The 21,009-nt window shown below is 42.6% G+C and overlaps 1 protein-coding gene across 1 annotated transcript in view; it reads right to left on the reverse strand.

Moving 5' to 3' along the window:
* The window catches only part of NT5C1B (5'-nucleotidase, cytosolic IB), a 95,093-nt gene that overhangs the window by 29,631 nt on the left and 44,453 nt on the right, over positions 1-21,009 (reverse strand). The window contains exon 3 of the mRNA XM_069235980.1: positions 1,442-1,571. Within this exon, the coding sequence (XP_069092081.1) occupies positions 1,442-1,571 (130 nt within the window). The remainder of the gene's footprint in view (positions 1-1,441; positions 1,572-21,009) is intronic.

Below are 21,009 nucleotides of genomic sequence, written 5' to 3' on the forward strand. Positions count from 1 at the left end.
GTGAGCAGCTGCAGCCCCAGTGATGATATACATGATGACTACTAGGTAAAGACTAGGTCAAGTGAATAAAGGGTTGCTCTTATTATGAGATCCAGATGCAGGAAGTCCAATGTTAAAGTAGCAGGAAGTGTGGTTACCTTAGTTACGTCAAGAGAGGCTGCAATCAGTTGCATGTTTTGCAAGCTAGACTGGGCACGTGACAAGAGTTTCGGCAATGTCAAACTGCTTCTGGCTGTATGCTGTGAAATGAAAATTTTAACTACGAAAGGGGGTGGAGAGAGAGAGGAAAAGAGAGAGAAAGAGAGAGCGTGTGCGCGCATCGGCGCGCACGCACGCATTGAAAGCCAGTTGCGGACTGAACCACATTAAAGAAAATGCACTAATTACTACCCAAGGGGCCTAAAGTCACTAAAGGGGTGGGGTCACACTACAGCACAAAGGAAAGACCATTCTTTGGCCATTACCTTCACCTTTCCTTCCTGACAAAGGGCGGGGCTTCAGGGAGGATAGAGGCAGTTCTTGTGAAGTACTTGTATACACCCAGTATACTTTGACATATGAGGCAGGTAGGGACACAAGTGGAAGTGCTGGCTTTCATGGGGCGTTGCTTCTCCCTCAGACCTCACAGTCGTCAAAGAAAGGGCCTTGTGCAAAAATGTTCATGGGTAGGAGAGGCACTATTATTTTTTTACTTGGCTATGGTGGGTGTCAGTGTGTTGTTACTGTATCGTCAGACTAGACAGATGGTAACTTATGTTTGATTGAAAGTTATCCATTTGTGAAAAATGGGAAACCTCCTACAAATATTGTAAAAATAGCCGTCTTTCCACGGGGTATTTCACAAGGCACTTGTCTGGGCTGCAAGTAAAACAATGTAAAGGGAGTGAATTCAACATGGCCGTGGGGTGAGTGAAGCCTTGTGTGTGCAGATAAAAGACCACCCAGGAGCGCCCCCCAGGTCTGCACTTCAACCTGGAATCCAGGAGGCCCTACTCCAGATGACCTCAGACAGCTTCCCTCCCTACTGTGAATGTTTGTGCAGTCAATCCTGCAACCCTGCGCATGTTAGAGGGGCAAGCGAGGTGTTTGATCACTCCTCACATGCCTGGCACACTGTTCATAATCCTGCTGTTGGATGGGGCCTGTGCGAGGCCGGGGGGAGGAGGGAATGACACCTCCAGGAGCCTTGATTAGAATGTGAGGCTCACCCCTGACAAGTTAAGCCCACACGCTCTGGGGTGAACTCGGCTTCAAAAGTTTATTGGAAGCTAAAGAAATGTGGGCTGTCGCTCTCGCGCTGACACAGGCAAATAAACATTCCCGCTGTAGGAAGGTTTATCCAAAGAAAAACGAAACAGCCGCGCCAACAGGGGCAAAGTGCAATACATCCCATCACTATGGCAGCTAAGAGTAGCCACAAAAGGCTATTTATTTTACTTACCGTAGTGATTGATGGAGTTTATGAGTCTCACCCCGACCTGGGCGTGATTGTTCGTCATCAGCACGATATCAAAGAGCTCTTCGCTGTCCGGGTAGAGCTCGCGCAGTCTGGCGTTCACCTCCTCCACAGCCTGCAGGTAGAAGATAGGAAGCTATGTGAATAAACAGGCAGCCATGCTGGACTCTGCAGAGGGCACAGACGGTGGACACTGTAACCATGGTTTCTGCGGGAAATCTGCCAGCAGCTAAAATAATTTGTGCCACACGCATGCCAGGCATTTTCACTTGTTTAATTTCTCTGGTTCTCCTAGCTACTGTGCTTGCCTTGACTTGTTGCTCAAAGGACATGTTCATACAAGATACGTTTTTTTTTCCTAAGGGCGAAGGTATTTCGCCTTGTCCCTGTACATGTGAGCTTGGGTATGTAACATCAGAAAACAAAACGAGAAATCTGGAAACGTACAGCACGAGACATGAACCCTCTTGACTTTATCCCGTCAGTAATCAAGTACCTAAAATATAATCTGCAGCCTGCGCTTTCCCGAAAACTTTTCTGTGAAAATGCTGGGCCAGCTGTTTGGGGACAGCTTTCAGCTGGATTCCATTTGCACCTCTGTAGCCCATTGGTTTGTGTTGCTTCTTTGCACCGAGAGTTCGCACAATTACAAGAGAGCTGTTGTGTTTTTACCCAAACTTGTGCACATTCATAACATCTAATTTCCTGGAGCAGAACAATCTATTACAATATGTCCCTCGCTTATGTAACTCTTCATTGTCAAACACTTCCTTCTTAATAAAGCTGCAAGTAAAGACGTTTAAGTGTGTGATACAGCCTTCAAGGTCACAAGTACTTGGTTTTGCACTTCGACAAAAAACACGTTTTCTACTGTAAACCCTTGTTTACCCAAGTCAAGAATCTACAAAAGGATACAGCACAGGCATAAATGCATTTACTACGGTGTAATTTTAAACCACGACTACACAGAATTACACAGTAGCATGGGGTGCCGAGTGGGCAGATAAAGGCTGCCCACTGGTTTGCACTGGTAGTTTGAGAACTTTCAGAAACGTGCAAGCTTGGGGACATTCTCAAATGCGTCTTCAACTCTTTCTCACTCTGGATATCGTCGGACATTTGCTAAAGTACTGGTTTAAACCCCCTTCCATGGTTTAAGGAGAGAACGGAAGACCACTAAACGTATGATCCTTCATGAGTAAAATCATTTTCCCTGTGGGAAAAATCAATCAGAAAAAATATGCCATGCCCAGCAAGGCTGCTTTCCCAATACGTAATTGCACAGTGTAAAATTGTACAGTGAGTACAATATGGAAATCGGGAATGAAGACTTGTAAATAGGCCACATGACACTGTCAGTAGTGTACTTAAAAACCTGTGATTGGCACAACTTTTCAGGCGTACTACAGCCAATGGTAGAGAAAAAAATGAGTAAATCTTCACCTGTTCATAGGAATGTCTTTATGGATGCATATCTACTACTTTTTTTGAGGTGAGTCCCATATCTGCACTGCTGTATGAACGTTTTTCACAAGTCCCACACCACTTCTTCCACTTGGGATGCTTAACTATGTAAGAAGAAAATGAGGGGTCATTTTAGGTCTGCTGGAATAATTGGGTGCAAACTGTGCTCTACTTAAAAATATCATTTTTTCAAAGTTTTGCGCCCAATTTATTGATTGTCACGCATATGTAGTATAGGCTATACAGGAGTTATGTTAGGTCTATTTGAGTACTTTACATATATCATAACACTTGCCACAAACTAAATGCTGGCGATCTGTTTGATGGCAAAGCACAAATCAGCACAATATGCCCTCAGCTGTGGATTGTGTTGTTGCCACTAGCAGTACAAACATAATTTGCACTTATTTTTGCTTTATTCCCAGGATCTTATTTACCTTGGTAAAGATTATTTTGTTATTAATACGACTGTGAGCAGTTGAAGGACATTAGACCATGTAGTTTCATAAAATGTGGTGTGTATTATGTCAATTTTGGAAATTAAGAAGCGCACCAACATGCTTGTACACAAGCGGGGCACACTGTTAGTTTCACACGATTATGGTAAACTCATCATAGTACCAACAAACATGACTTCCATGCTGACGGCACAAAACAGTAGTTAAAGCATTAAATGGTAAAATTTCACTCCAAACATAACACAACATCTGGCCTAGAGGTCTAAGTCAGAAAGCATTTTGAGCACCAGGATAAGTTTAGATCACGAGTCTCCAATCATTTATGTAATAGGAGCCACTTATATAATCAGAGAAAATCTTCCCGAGCTACTAATATTGGCCACAATATGCAAGACTACGAGCAGTGATCACCTTAGTTCATGAGGCCAACAGTCACGTAGAAAAGGCTTTGTCAATCTGGCATGGCTCTACTTGGGTAATACATAAGAGCCCTTGGTGCACTGTTCCTGGCTGCCAGATAGTGACAATAGTAATACGTCTCTCTGCTGCATGGTTTATCGCTCAAATATCAGCTTTTAAATTATTTACTTCTAGGTAGCTGGAGAGCTATCATTAGCTCACAGCTACTCGCTGGAGAAGCCCGATTTCGATAGACAAAAAAAGCAGTTTCCGAAAGCAAAATCTCAATCCAGAAAATTGCTCTATTTGCAAGTTTAGGGGTCTAGGCGGCTGCATAGCTGAACTGCTGTATGGTTTGTTTCACAAAATGAACCTCTGATAAGCATTTTTCCAAAGGCAATGAGCACAAAGTGCCCATTATTTAGGCATCCCTGAGAAGAATGTAGAGCTCCAGGCTCCCATTCACACTCACCCCTTTCACTGTGTAACACCGCTTACAACACCTGTGTGTCTCTGCAAAATATTTTAGATTTTTTAAAACGTTTTCTTTCCAGCCCTTAGGCGGTCCCAAGCTTACAGGTCCGGTGTGATTGTGCACTGTGAGCACTTTTAGATTTTTTAGAACATTTTCTTTCCAGCCCGTACGTGGTCCCACGCTCACCTACCTGGCCTTCATGATAAAACACAACATTTGAAACTTGCCATGGACAAAAATTGTAAAAGAAAGCCTGTGGACTTTTTCAAAGACTGAAAGTGAGTCGTGAGTTGATGCTATGTTACACGTGAAAATGAAGAATTTCACATACTTTTTTTCTTCGGATGTTGAATTGAGATTTATTTTTAATAATGTTCCATAGTGGTTCTTTGGAGGATATTTTGCAATAATGAACTTTGAAATTAACAAACATTTTTATAAACTATTCGTATTTTTCTTGCGTGAACCACTGCTACATGAACACAGGTAGATGTCCGCATACACAACAGTCCACAGCCCCTTGATATAGTAGTAGGCCCCCCACAAAACTATTTTTGTCACCTTCATAAGTTACTTTTCCATTCTAAAAGAACAGGGGCCGCATCTGCAAATGCTATCAAGTTTCCCTTTTTCTTCCACAGCATCTGCCTGCTCATCCCCTTCATCTCCCAACTCTCCCCTCTCTTTTGGCTTGCTTACTGGTCGGCCTGCCTGACAGCCAACCAGGTGTTCCACGATGGCAGGGCCTTAAAAACATTTAAAAATACATACCAATGTTTTTAAAATAAAGAAAAATAGCAAAGTAATTGTTTTTACTAATATGTTTCGAATATTTATTTATTTTATATTTGTTATTTTAGTATTTATTGTTTCAAATTATTTTAAAGCAAGAATGTTAAATCATATTAGAGGAAATCGTTTGATGCACGAGGACATCATGATCTTTGGAAATGCAGGGGCATATACAGCACACAAATAAAAGCCGTGGCAGATAAAATGTTCCTTGCTATGCAGATAGTAATTCCGACCTGGGAGTCCTGAAATCATAAGTGCTCAGGCAAAACGCAGCACAAAACATACATAATATAAACACACAATTCAATGCATGGCGGTACGGCTAGCCAGGTCCCCAATTCCTAAATGCATACAATTACTTTGGGACTGTTCATTTTAAAGTACAGAATCTGAGCCTTTTGAAAGCTCAGATGGATGTCAGCACAAGGCAACACAGAAAGAACAAGCACTGGCAAACCCAGTAGGTCTGCCCAATGTAAGATCTATTGGCTTTGGCAATGTTTTTAAGACATGGTGCACAACAGAATTGCTGTGCAACATGGCTTAAAGTCAAGATAAAAAAGCACTAAGATGTGGCTAGCATTGATCTTGTCATAGCGCTTTTTGGAAAGAAAAAATAAATAAAAAAAGCCATGTTGCACAGCAGCCTGCATTGTTGTGCAATATGTAAAAAAATAAAATAAATAGTCGGTCGCAGTGGGAGGGGGAAGGGGGATATAGGGTAAGGAAAACTATGGCGGTGCAGGGGAGGAGGGAGGGAGTACCAGACGACAGCAGGGAGTGTGAGAGAGGAAAGAAGAACTAGCACCTCAATCACGTCAGGAGCAGCCGACATGCACTGATTTATTTGACTCAATTGTGATTGGTCCGTGCTCCACAGAAAGCAACTGTAGTGATGCTTGACCTGCGCTGTCCAATTAGGAGGTTGCACAGAAGAGTGACAATGAAGCCAACAAATGGTAAGCTAAGAGCAGGCTCCAAGCCCTTTATTGTAAAAAACAGCACCTCACAAGTTACAGCCCATGCAGTGCATAAGCTGCCACAGGCTCGGCTTAAAAACTCAGAAATGTCAGCACTGTAGTAGGCTGTACTTGTACACCAATGTAACATGTGCAGAAGACTTCTTACAGAAGAAGGTTGTGAAATTTCATACTAAAGCTCTCATTACAAGTAGTCCTGAGCTTTATTTCTCTGGTAAATAAAGCTCAAGGCAAATACAAGTGGTCCATTGTTCCCAGACCCGAAATTACAGCGTCTGGTAAAAACGTAATGATGTTACTGGCTATAGATCTGCTCTCTGAAAAACGGAGGCCGGGTAGGGGCAGCTGTACATCCCTGTTCCTTTACCTCTACAGGACTATAGGGGCATCACAAATCTTCTCCACAGCCCAACCATAGCCTGGCAAGCAATAGACTGCTATCTCGGCCCTGCCTCATACCTAATGTGTGCAATAATGCCGAAACTGCTATTTACGAACAGGTCAAAGCAGGTGTAAATAGCAGTGGAAAAGCTCATTATTAGGCTCAGAACTGCGGATTTCATGCAGAGAAGAAGCTGGTATTTTTGCCATCTACTGACCGATCCTCCCAACTTTTGTAAGGTACTCCACAAATATTTTTAAATTAAAGCAGCATTGTTGTTTACTGAGGGAGAAAACATGAGCGATTCTCCTAAAATATTATTTACCTATATGCTGCCAACAATTAACAATTACATAAAATATCTGCAAGTGTTGTAAACTGTAAATAATCATTTTTTGACATAAGATTAACAGGTTTAGTTATTGTGAAAGGACATAAACAATGTACCAAGAGTTAACAACTTCGAGACACCTCCCATATTTTCAACACCACTCAGCATATTATTTCAAGGGTAAATCCAGGTAAGGGCCGTGGAAGGCATCTGTGTGTACTCTGCTGAGATGACACATTCAGGACAACACCCTTTGGTTACATAAGCAGTTATTAATACGCGCTCAATGATCCGATGTGAAGGACCAAAATCTGGTCTCACTGTGATTCCAAAAGTTTAAGTGGACCAAAGTTCGCTGCTTTAACGTTTCATGTTTCGTTTTAGGTGGCATTTGTTTAGTAGAGCCTAAGTGCCCTTCAAACATGCATTTTCTCAGAGTTAAGTAACATATTCATCCCAATTGCACACTTATCTGGTTCTAAACCTGGCCTGTTTACTTCAATGTGGAAGAGTTTCAGCTCCTCCTCGAAACTTTGGGCCTGACGTATCAAAGGATTCTCCCCACGATGTGTCTATGGAGGAAATGCAGTGATAATTAAGGGCACTAGTTGCTTATATTATGCAAACAACTGGGATTAGTGGAGTGAAAGATTCACTCACACAAAACAACCTCTCCTCTCATTTCTGGTGGTAAATTCTATGGACTTGATTTTGCTGTGATCTACTTCTGAATTTCATAAGTAAACCAGGAATACTCCCAACCGTGAAGAAGGGGCTGTGGGAATTTCTCTCACCACTGCTGCTCTAGTCTATTTAACTATAGCAAGTTTACCTTCATCAGAGTTTGTAGGTTCCCCGGGGATATTCTGTAATGTTTCTGCCGCCCTCCCCCTCTCACTCCACCCCGCAGAAAGACTTACGAAATTGGTTAAAATGCACAATTGGGATACTCTCTTACATAGATCTAAAGAAATACATAAACTGCTGCAACTGTTTCTACCTATCCAAGAATGACATTATTTTCTCCATCCATGGCTATTGCCCCGAGCCTGTATATTCTGAGCTTTGTGATGCCAGAATCCCGGGTACTTAATGCTTCTCCTTGCAACATTAATTGCCAGGACTCCATCTTTGTTTTCAAGCCATGTGCTTAAACAACCATCAGTGCAGGCAATGAGGTTTGTAATTCTGTATAAAACTAAAGTATGGGAATGACTGGACAGAAAACAATGCTAACTACCTCAGGGTACAAGTCCTTAAAAAAAAGAAGTGGGGGGGACTAACCAAGGTATGTAGTATGTAAGCGACATCACGGTGTGACATTACTTTGCATGACATCACGGCGTGTGACATCGCACATGGAATCACAAGAAGTGACATCACAACCCATAGCCTCACAGTAATTCATATCACAAGAAGTGACATCAGATGTTAAGAGCTCACACATATGTTTAGCAGGTCTATCATGAGTACATCTGAGTGCACTACAATATTTAACAAAAGAGATTTTGCATCAGGTTTGTGCCAAAAAAGTGATGCAACCCGACACAAAATCTGGGGCGCAACCTATTTATTTATTTATTGTTTAAAACCCTGCCCTGAACTACCTATGGTTGACTGCTGTTCTGTGTAATGCCATTTAAAAAAAAAAAAAAAAAACGACTTATGAAACAAATTTCATGTTGAGAAGTGTGGTTATGTGTACAAGCTTATTCTTTAAAACAAGATAAACCTGTCTGACAAATGGTTTGACAACGAGTAGAAAAGCCTCAAGCGAAACAAGATTTTTTTTAAAAAGCCACTAAAAACCCCTGCGTTTGTTTACCTTTCTAGATCTCGATGCATAGGTTCTCTATGATATTTGATGGAACACAGTCAGCAACGGACTGGGACAGAAAATAGGCCTGGGCACAACAATAAAAGTGGTCCCAATAGTGAATCAAATGGCTAAAAAAAAAATAAGTGGCCAACATTTGCACATCGGGGTAGTTTTAAACTTGCAAAGACTAGCTCTATAATTGATTTTTAAGGTATAGGAGACTGCATGCATTTGAGCTTTCTGCAGGCAATTTTTGTGGCATTATCAGGGACATCATCTGTAACAAGCACTGGCAAAGCCAATAGGTCTTGGCAAGAGGAGAGCTATTTGCGTTGTTAATGTCTATGTTGTTTAGCCATGTGCTATGGGGTGGAGTGGCTGTATGTGGTGTTAAGTTCAAATATGCACAGTTTAAATATGTAGCATGGTATGGAGTGGAACTATGTGGAGTGTAATTATGTTGTATGGTGCGTTTACATGGAGTGGCACTATGTGGAATGGAGTGGCATACAGTGGAGTTGAATTATATGGCATGATGTTGAATTATATTTTATGGACTTGAATTACGTGATTTGGAGTGAAATATTGTGGTTTTGAGTGGAAATGTTTGTTAAGGGAAAAGCGTTTTGATGGGAATTGTGCAGCGTAGAATTGTGTGGTTTTGAGTGGAGCCACGTGTAATGGAATTATGTGTCATGATGTGCAGTGGAGTGGGGTGAGTGGAGGGGCTTAGAGTGGACGGGCATGATGCTCTGGGGAGGACTAAACACAAGAAAAGTCATTACATATGCATGCCATGTTCAAACGGGGAGAAAGGATATGAGAGCGTCACTGGAGAGAGCAAATGGTATGCCTATCGGTGGGCTGAAGCCAACAGATTGTAAACAACATGTCCCTTCGAGACAGAGCATGTAAGACATAATAAAGTCAGCAAATAGAAAGCAAGAAAATGTAAGTTACAACCAAAAAGCCAATGCTACGCAAAGGGTGGAAAGCATCCCAGGGATGCTTTCTGAATGTCCCCAAGATGTCGTTAGCAACCCAGACTGCTGTGCTGTCTCATAAGCTTCGATCTAAAAAAATGCAGCTATACATATGGAAGGAAGTGCAAGAAACAGGATTAAGAAAGACCTGGAGACACAGGGCTGATGGCAATGAAAAAGAACTCAAATGTGTTCACAAATAAGTACGCAAGGGACAGAAGCTCTGGCGGATCACAACAAGTATTATGTGAGTAAGTGGGAAGCACGTGTTCATCTGCCACAAATGTATATGGGTGCACAGAAACATGCGCTCTGCAGGCACATGTATAAACTGGTGAGTGTCGGAGTAAAGAGAGGTAGTTCGTAAAGCATAGAGACTTTTGGTGGCCGATTAGGGTGTGGGTTAGAAGGCGCTGAACTATTTGGCTAAGCAGGAAAAGATAGTCGGGGACTGCAAAACGCGCTTTGGTTTTTCTGCCCCCTACTGTTCCTAGAGCAAAAAAATTAGCTTTTTGGGATGACTGAGTCATCATATTAATAAGAGCGACACCGAGGTAAATGAAGGACTCTGTAGTGTCTGCAGGCTGAGCCCAGCGAAAGAAGGGGGACTGTTCACAATCACTAAAGTTAGACTCCTCCTGTATGTGAATGAATATTAATACAGCTCAGCGGGCTGCAGTGTAAGGCGTCCGCTTTCATTACCATTAAAGTGAAAATAATGAATGGTAATCCAGCTCTGGGGGCTGAAGCGGAGTGTACTGTGCCTCTTCATCAATCTTAAAGTTAAACTAAAGGATGAACGATTATTAATGGGACTCTGCTAGCTGCAAGGGTGTGCAGTGTGCCAATTCAATAATATTTCATTTAAATTCATGGATGAATATTAATGCTGCTCGGCAGGCTGATGCAGAGTACAGAGTGAGTGAAAACACGAACACTCATGTGGCATGCTCAGACACAAAGAAAAAAGTAGCTTCTAAAACGGGAGCAGTGGATGGATACAAGTACTTGGTCCATGTTCTAGGGAGAGCTAAACACAAGAAGAGGCATGACGTATACATGCCATGGACAAACAGGGGCGAAGGATATGAGCGAAGGATGGAGAGAGCAAATGGTAAGCCTACAGGTGGGCCAAAGCCCACAGATTGTAAACAACATGTCTCTTCGAACAGCGCATGCGTTGTCTTGCAGAAACTAAAAACTGGCCCACCAGGCCATAAAACAGGCCCCACAATCAGCCAAAAAAAGAAGTCCCACACACTGACCGTCGGACCAGCCCATAAGGCACTTCCCTATAGGCCAGTCTAACCTTGAATGCAGTGAGCTTTGGGTCACTGGTAATACAGTTATCATACCTGTCATCAAAGTCTTCATGGTTGTTGGGGTTGTGGGTGGTGCAGAGTGAGATGACTGTGTTAATACTGTCTCTTTGATGTGTGTTTTGCTATGAGAATGGTATGATAAAATATATACATCTAAAAATAAAACTACATTTGGGATATTGCTATGACACTCACCCAGAATAGGACTATTCTAGTGAAAAGCCCGAAAATGAAATGTGAAATTTGAGCCTTTTCCTGTCACTAGGGTCAGTTAAACAAGCAACCACGGCAGGAATGAAAACCATACTAAAAATGAAATAGCATCAACCACTTTGCAGTGTCCTAATCTTCTATGGTAGCACCTGAAGAGTGAAGAACAATATTTATTTATAATAAGCTTTTTATAGCAACTTGTCACCTGGACATGCTATTTAAGGGCTTTAAAGGAAACAGAACAGTATTACAGTTTTCCAAGCACAGCATGGGGAAGAATTTTGAGGGGAAGAGGGAGAATGGGAAGGGGCAGTGATTGGAACTGGGGGAACAGTAAAGTGAACCAGTAGAAGGACTGTACCAGTAAGTAAAAATGTCTTTGAGAATGTTCAGTAGTAAATGAGTGGGTGACACCAAGGGGGGGGGGGCTCTCCTGTGAAGGTCAATCAGGAGAAATAAATCAATTATTGTTATTTTCACCAATCACAATGGCATTCCTATCTTCGTCCAAGCCAAAATTATAAGAAATAGGCTTTTGAAACTGCTGGGTTATAAATGCACAAACTGCTGCACTATTCCAGGTAACATGGCACCATGTGATCCTTTTCATGTATGTGGGTTCAGCTTGCATGTTTTACATTTAAACTATAAGCATACTATTACCCAATGTCAAATTTTACACTGCAATGCCAAAAGTGATTTTGTTTTGGAACTCCAACACAGAGGACCAGTCTGCAGTGTGACATGGCGTATATCCTAGGTAGAGGCTTGACGTCTGTGGTTAAAACCTCCACACGACTTACAAGGCATATTTGGCATACTGGTCATGCACTTTCATGTTGGACATAGAGAAAAGTCAGAAGTGCTATTTACTTCAGCCAACCAATTACCATAGTTGTGGGAAAGGCAAATCCAGAGAGGAGCTGTCCGTCAGTCTGCTACTCAACAGAGGTCAGAAACATGAGCAACACAGATGCATACAAAGCAGAAAATCTAAGTGTTGGTGTGGAAACAGATGTAATTCCTTTACTTAGGCAGAGCCATCACTCAGTTCACCAGCAATAAGAGATGTAGTTCCTTATGGCGGCTTTCATTTATTCTCAGGTGAAGGTAATGAATGAGTCAAGGTCTTCAGTCCGCATTTCCAGATTTCCTGGACTGGCTAGTAGTTTACTGGACTGACTATAAGCTTCCACACAAATAGATAAGCTGCAGCAGGGAAGATTAGCAGATACTCAGCAGAACCATCAGACTTGTTCCTAGCCTGGACAAAACAGGCTAAACTGAGCTCAAAGTCTAAGAAGCACTAGCAACAAAAGGCTACACACAACTCTTCCTGTACAATTATGTTGACAAGCTGGAGGAACGTTGACCCGGTCATACTGTGAACGTTTGTGCCGGGTGGTTCGTGGCATGGAAGGCGCGGCACGGAGCCCTAGGTGCAGCGGGAGCTGCTGCGGGTGTCGCGGAGCTGTAGCATCCCAAGGGGCTGCTTGGTGAGGGACCCCCTGACAGGCAAGAAGAAAGGAGACGGAGAAGTGCTGCGGTGCCACTGGTGCCATCGCTGAGGCCTTTGCACAGGGGGCGTGGTGGGGTGCTGCGCTCTCCCGGCTGCTCCTGTTTGGAATACAGGGGAACTAAAGGAGCCAAAGGAGATGCAGCTAAAGAGAGACTGTGAGACCCCCCCACCCCTGGCAGTCACTGGCTTGTGACACATTGAGGAAGCTGAGAGGAAACAGAACAGTTCTGAGAGGCACGGCGGTATGAAGAGGCCTGTATAGAGTCTGCAGTGGGGGATTAAATTAGTGGAAATTTATGAGAGTCCACTATATTTAACAAACCACAACACGGTAACTCAGCGACTGGTGTTAGAGTGTCAGAGGTAAGCCAGAGGGTGTGAGTTCATCAAAGGCACTAGGCCGCAGCCTGCCCTTCTTCCACGGAAGCAGCCAGTAACAGACCAGTGCGGATTGTGCTCAAGGGAAGCTGCTAAACCATCTTTTACCTGTGCAAGAATCCTAGTATTGGCTGAACTACCCTGACATAGTCTGACAACCCTGGTGGAGAAGTGAGGATGACACTGACTCGGGGGAGAAAAAAAAGCAGCAAAGAGGCAAAGACAAGGTTCCCCCATGGGAGGATCAGATCGAGCAAAGGAGTGAGTCCACAGAGAGGAACCCCCACCCCCAAATCCGGCAAATTTTAAGAAAATCTCACATACATCACCAAGCCACGACAAGAAAGCAGGATATAAAATCACTGACTTCTCGATTACCAAGACGGCTGCGAATTCCATCATCGCCTCAAATACTCAGCGTCTTTCTCCCCACTGTTTGCCAAAGACAGTTAGACAATGGCCGCAGTGGCTGTGAAGTCCCCCCCAGGACACAGAAAGGCCTTGTGTTGACACAGTAGCAATTAATACACTTAATCCGTATTCTAGTAACGCAGGCTTAACGATCAATGCAGAAATTCATAACTGCTACCAAACAGACTCATTCTCCACTATAAACCTTAGTAACTGGAACAATTAGGGTGAGAGTCTGTGCTACACATCACATACTGAACAACCACTGCAAGAGGAACACGATATTGACTGTATTATGATGGAGGAACATCCATTTATTGATCTCTCAGGGACTTGCTCGGACACACTTTAGGCAAACAGACTGCCAAGCAAACCCTAAAAGTAATTTCGAGACCCACCTGTAGTACTAGCTCACCGATGAAAGAAGACTCCCTTTGCAAAACAATAAGTCATACAACCTTTGACACACAGGTAACTGCAGCAGAAACGGAATCGGCCCATCAAGAGGAAACTAATGTCCCAGTGGACCCTTTCATGGGGGTCAAACTTAATGTGGAACTGCCGACATCAAAAGACACAGGAGATTCGTGGAGGGCTCTGCTATCAACTATGGATGTGATGTCCGCAGCCATCCACTTTCAAGCAGATAAACAAGACACCCAGGTAGAATTACTTAATATCTTGGCAGTGCATATAGTGAGCATCGACAAGAAGCTTCCAGCGTTGAATGACCTGGTAAGAAGGGCTCAAACCCACTTGTATACTCAGCAAGTGATATGCTAGTGCGCCACTATAGGCGACAATTCACAAAGAGCCACTGAAATTTTAAACAACATCTTGAAAGAAGTAAAATCACAGGCTCTTAGAAAACAAGATCACTGTTGCTGTAGGGGAGAAATGGTGTATAAAAACCTTGTGGACAAGAAAATTGCACTCAACGAAGTGGACCCCCCACATGAAAGCAAAAACCCACTTTCCCAGTCAAGAAAGGATTTTGAGCATAACTGAGGGTAGGTCAGGTCTCAGCACACAAGAAATAAGCTCTGATATGGGCAGGACTGCAGGAATAGTTGCCATTGATTTAACAGTGCACGAGGCCTTGCTGACGAAAAGGGAAAAGAAATGACAAAGGAAAGCACGGAAGTTTAAGGGGGTGCAGCAAAACAGCATATGGAAGTCATTCGCTGAATCTAATGGCACGCAGAGCAAGGAACCAGCAAGGACAGATAATAGTAACATGGTAGTAAGTAGGATAATGTCCAGACAGATGATGGAAGAGCATCCAGATAGCGAGGACAACCCCACGATCGAACCATCTGCTCCTAGCAGTCAACCAAAACTGCAGCAACAGTCATTTAAGATAAAAATAAATCTTAATTACCTGCGGTGACCGGGGTGGAAGCCCTACGCAAGGTGAAGTGGCTGCAAGCGAATTCCTGGAAGAGGGACTTACTATTTGACAGCACCTCAGGACAAGGCAATTAGTGGGACAATGCCAGGTTGGAAGCCGGTAAACATTGGGAACACAACCTAAAATGCGCAGGTACTGAAAATCGCACCATCTCACAAAATCAGTCTGTGGAAAACAATAAGCCGATCTCCAACAAGGAACACCACCCTTGGCCAGACAACTGTACAAACAGCTCGGTACAAATAAGAATGTCAGGATGTCAGACATCGCATCACAATGTGGCTTCGGAAGATAATAAATTACTTTTCATCCCTTGTTATGATTCGAAGGGGGCATTTGATATTTTTAAGAGAGGAAAAATATTAAAGCTAATAAATGCAATTCAGCCTCTGGCTCATATCTCCACGAAAGAACTGATGATTGTGGAGTTTACTCCCCATCCGAACAACAAAGTTAAAGAGGCAACATTAACATCCTGGGCCACGTCTGCCATTATCGATGGAATGTTAGCACATGAAGACACGTTCAGTGCATGGGGCATTGCGCTACAAAAATTAGAACTTCTTTGATACCCCAACCCTTTGCTCCCGGAAAAAACAGAAGGGGGGCTCGGTATTAAAAGGAGCGGTTGGTGTAGAAATTTCCCCAAGTAGACAGGAACATTTATAAATAGTAAAGCACCAAAGTCTGCTTCATCATGGCATGTACCAACACGTTTCTATTGGTATGCCTTCAACTTACAAACAAGTAGGACAGCAAACTTTAAACGACTAAAGCCGTAATTGGTCCTGACGGAAAATCTGCAATTGATGACAACATTTACATATACTCCTGGAACGCCCATGGTTTGAAACATTTGTTTACCGATGTGGTGGCACTGAGACTCCTACAGCAGTTCAATATTATCATGTTCCAGGAAACCTGGTGTATGGAGCAGATTCAAATCTCTGGATACATTGGAATGAATGTTTCTGCAAAACAACCTCAAAGACGCGGACTTCTAAAAGGTGGCCTCACAACGTACTGTTCAATGAAAATCAACAGGGATATTAAACTGATTGATCTTGGAATTGACTGGTTGCTACCAATAAAGTTGGAACCCCAGGATCCATCTGGTTCTGACAGAACATTACTGTTGATTAACATATATATCCATCAGAATAAAGTCCAAAATAGGGAAAACATGAAAATATTGTTCAGTGTCTTAAAGATGCTGCAGAGGCAATATAAGGATGCTACCCTTATTGTGTCGGGTGATTTCAACATAGATTTGAGTAAAGGCAGTACAAAACCCTACTATGGAATCCATCTGAATAAAAGGTTTGAAAATCTTGTCTTGTGTCGCTTGACATCCTTTCCAGGGGACGTTCCCTCTGCACCAGTAACTTTCTTAAGTGGTACAAAAAAATCTAAAATTGACTTCACATTAATAAGTGAAACTGCACTGCCATTAATCTCTTCATATAATATTCAAGTACGCTCAGAGAGCGGCCACTTCCCACAACTTATAAAGATACGACACAAATGGAAACGGCTACCATCTGTAAACATCATAATCTCTGCCCCTGTGACTTATGATACAAAAAAACTGAAATGGTGGGGGCCAGGCCTTGAGAAAGTGATGGAAGAAGTGTATCGCTGTCTAGGTTCTATTGAAGAGCTTAAAGAAAAACTAAGAATGCAGGAACAAGCAGATCTGTATCCAGGAGAACGGGTGAAGGCTTGGAAGCATTTATGTGATCCTTTATTGAACAAATTCCCGATTAAAAAGCGTCTTGTAATTACGGCAATTGAGGCAAATAATAAAGTTAAAGGTGGACTATTGGAGCACCCATGGCACAACAGAACACTGTGCAAATTAAAAAAACAAGTCTCTAGTGAAACAAAAAAAGTGGCAAAGGATAATCAATAGGGAAAGAACACCGATAAAACAAGGCTTCTTGAATTAAGAGCTAAATACAAGAAAAAATGTTGGATGGAAAAACAGAGATATTATGAAGATCTGTGGACCAAGCTCCTCATGTCTAACAAACAGAATAATAATAAAAAGTTATGGCAATTAGTGAATGGGCTACGCCAGGGTAATAATCGACAAGTGAATGCAGGTATAGACGCAGCCACGTGGGAAGCCCACGTATTAACAATGTATTCACTCCCAGAGCATCACGGGAAGGAGGAGGCCTCTCGGGCTGTAAGTCTTCATGATCCAAGTACAACAAACTTTGGCTTTAGAGTGAAGGTGAAACAGATTCCTCTCCGTCGGATATTGAGCAAGAACACACTCTAATGAACATAGACATTGAACAGCTGACAGGCCTCATTAAGAAGCTAAAATTGGAAGGAGCAGCCGGTCAGAGTGGAATCCCAAATGCCCTCTTCAGAGGAGATTCTACATTCTGGGCTTACTATCTGGCGCTGCTTTTTAACGATCTCCAGGTTACTAAGCAGCTACCAGATGCATGGAAAGGAAGCATCTTCCACCCGATATATAAGACAGGAAATCCTGAATCCCCCTCAAACTATAGGCTAATAGCCTTGATCAATATGAAAACCAAACTGTATGCAACCTGTCTATTGCAACAACTATCGTTATGGATATACGAAAAACAACTATTACCATGAAGTCAGACAGGCTTCAGAGCTGGCATGGGGCCTCAACTAATCTGACAGCACTGGCTCTGCTGGGTACTAAAGCCAGGCTCAAGAACAGTAGGTTATTTGCACGTTTTATTGATCTGAAGGCTGACTTTGACCGCGTGCCAAGAACTCGCTTATGGGAAAAATTAAAAGGTTGGGGCCTCTCCTGCAGTCTAATGAATGCAATGACGGACTTATTCTTGGGCACAAGTAAAAATTGGAGAGGGTGGCCAAGTCACCAATAGAATTTAAACCACAAATGGATTAAAATAAGGGTGTGCACTAGCTCCTATGCTGTTTAATTTATACCTTGCAGACTTAGCCGACGCCCTTGTACCCGTGAATAGTCATCTGCCGGTTTTGGCCAGGGAAGGAATAGCATAACTACAGTATGCAGACAACATAGTTTTACTCAGTCAAACACCAGTCGGACTACAGCACAGCATTGACGCACTTACTACATACATTATTAAGCCAGATCTGGAATTGAACTTGAGCAAAACTAAGGTTGTCCGTTTGGTTGATATGAAGTTCAAATCTTTTGCGTTGTTTATTAATGGAACACAGGTGGAGGTTGTCCCTATATACAAATACTTGGGTTTCACCATGGATCATCTCTTGACCTTCAAATCGCAACTTGCTACTGCTCAAGAAAAGGCCCACTCCTTGACCTATGGTTTCAAACTATTAAAACAAAAATTGAGTTGCCCGTCATATAATCATCTGCTTTCTGTTATGGCAGCACGGCTAATGCCCACTGTTGCTTATGGGGCCGAAATAATGTTGGGTAAGGAAGCAGTTTTCTATAACCAAGTTCAAACGAAGGTTTACTAATCAGTATTTCAGATCCCACATTCAGTATCCCCTGCTCAGGTTCACTTAGAATTTGGCTGAAAAATTATGAACATCAGAGTAAACGTGCCTATATCAAATTTTGCTGGAGAATGCGAGCAGCAGAGACTGGTACCATCAACAACCTGTGCTGGACTGAAATTGAGGAGCAACAGCTGTGATTAAGGCACATGAGGTCATCACTTAAAGAGCTCTATTAAGGAACTAGGCTTGCAAGAAGCATGGGATCCGAACATGGGTAAAGTGGAGTTTTACCGGAAGGCAAATGCTGCCAATAGGTTGCGGTCCTTAACCATTGCCAAACATACGCTCTCAAGAGGACAACATGCCTGGACCATATTAACATCATATAAATCTTTATGGGCTCAGGACTATCTAGCAGTACCCTTCACCCAGACACTGAAACATCAATTTATGCTTTTGCGATTTGGTATGATGGAAACCAAAGTCATGGTCCCTTCATGGAGACAGCAAGCACAGACCAATTCTTGTCAACTTTGTGGGTACAAACAAGGGTCACTTGTACATTTTTTTTGTGTGTGCCCGGCTTTGTCAGAATATAGGAGAATGTATTTGAAAAATATTCTTAGGTCACTAAACACACATTCATGCAGGCCGGCTGTTATTAGTTGGTTAAGTGGTATTTCAATCCCGTTTTCTTGTCGGGGGAATAAATTCATGGTTCAGGCCCATAAAGAAATGGAGAAAATAGCTGTGTAGGTATTGTGTGCCTGGCATTGTCGATATGTGTCCATGTTGATGAATATCTAAATGGTAAGTCTTAGTATATTAGTTAGTTATCAGCAATTAGTTTAAATTATGTTCTGACTGTGTTTCGTTTTAGTAACTAGGATGCAATGTCACTTTTTTATGGACGTAAGCGAGTGCTTGAACTTAAGACCAACAAAGAAAGGATGAAATTGAGTAGGTTTATTTATAATTGTAATCATTTATAAACCTAATATTTTAAGAAATTGTTTAGGATTAGGACAAACCAAACTGTATGTGTATTTAAATTTTAAACCAAGAGCATCTTCGAGTGTTTATAATTGTGTGTGATTAGCAATGGGAATTATTTACTAATTTATTTACGACAAGCTGGAGGAAAGTTCCAACTTGTTGTTCCAATTCTTGGCTCCAGGGCAACAGCCTACAGTAGTCATCTCAAAAGAGTATCACAAAAGTTGAAAATCCAACCAACCAGGTTGAAGCAGAGTTTCCCTCTTCTGGGAAGAGCACCCCATGCCCTGTTCCCAGGACACTTGAAGCTTGCCACTACCTATATGTAGATGGCCAGAAACAACACTCATAGAAACTTTGCGATAGGAAACATTGTGTATTCCCTTGTGCCCTACAGATCCCCTGGAATACAAGGAAAAAACCATTCTCCCAAACAAATGTTTGTGATGAGGTAAGGGTGACCATATCAAGACTCAGTTTATGACTGCAAAACCCTTATCTTTTGCATACTTTCCTTGGAACTAAATAAATATTACAAACTCTACGCACATAACGTTACAGTTATACCTAACAGCCTTAGGGTGGTCATCCCCCAACTTGTTGCCTGTCTCCCTTCACTTTTCGGACACTGCTTTTGCCAGCTTTAGGACTCTGTGCACTTTACTACTGCTAACTAGTGCTAAAGTACATATGCTCTCTCCCTTAAAGATGGTAACATTGATTCATCCCAAATTGGCATATTTGATTTACTTATAAGTCCCCAGTAAAGTGCATGTCTCCAGGGTCTGTAAATTAAATGCTACTAGTGGGCCTGCAGTACTGATTGTGCCAGCGACATAAGTAGCCCCTTAACCATGTCTCAGGCCTGTCATGGCAAGGCCTGTATGTGCAATTTCACTGCCACTCCGACAGGCATTTAAAAGTACTTGCCAAGTCGTAAACTCCCCTTTACCTACATATAAGTCAGCCCTAAGGTAGGCCCTAGGTAACCCGTAGGGCAGGGTGCTATGAAGGTAAAAGGCAGGACATGTTTCTATGTGTTTTACATGTAGTGGAAAACTCTTAAATTTGTTTACCACTACTGTGAGGCCTGCTCCTTTCATAAATTAGCATTAGGGCTGCCCTGATCTAATTTTTGAGTGGTAGATTCTGTTCTGAAAGGGGTACCCTGGTCATATTTAGCATGGCAAGAATGGTAATAGAAAATCCCACTTATTGGTGAGGTTGGATATTATATCACTATTTTAGAAATGCCACTTTTAGAAAGTCAGCATTTCTCTGCACTTAAAAAAACATATGTGCCTTACAGCCTTTCTCCAATCAACATCTGGGCTGGGCTGGCTGACAGCTTCCTTGTGCATTTCACCCAGACAACCACAAATACAGGACACTCAGTCACACCAGCACTCATTTGCATACTGAATGGGTCTTCCTGGGCTGGAAGAGTGGAGGGCCTGACACTGACGTTTCAAAGGCTAGTGGCCTACTCTCACACAATGGACTGAAAAACCCCCTACTGGGACCCTGGCAGAAAGAACTGCACTGAAAGGGGAACCTGTGCACTTCAAAACCACTCTTTGAAGTCTCCCCCGCTTCAAAGGCATTTTTTGGGTATATAAACTGGGTCTCTGACCCCACCAACTCAGACACTTCTAGACCTACACCTGCATCCTGTCAAGAGGAACTGCCGGCTGCTCTAAGGACTCATCTGGACTGCTTTGCGGAGAAGGACTGTTGCCCTGCTGCCCTCTGCCTTTGCTGGAA

The sequence above is a fragment of the Pleurodeles waltl genome, chromosome 5 (assembly GCF_031143425.1).
Source record: "Pleurodeles waltl isolate 20211129_DDA chromosome 5, aPleWal1.hap1.20221129, whole genome shotgun sequence".
In the NCBI taxonomy this organism is placed as follows: domain Eukaryota; kingdom Metazoa; phylum Chordata; class Amphibia; order Caudata; family Salamandridae; genus Pleurodeles; species Pleurodeles waltl.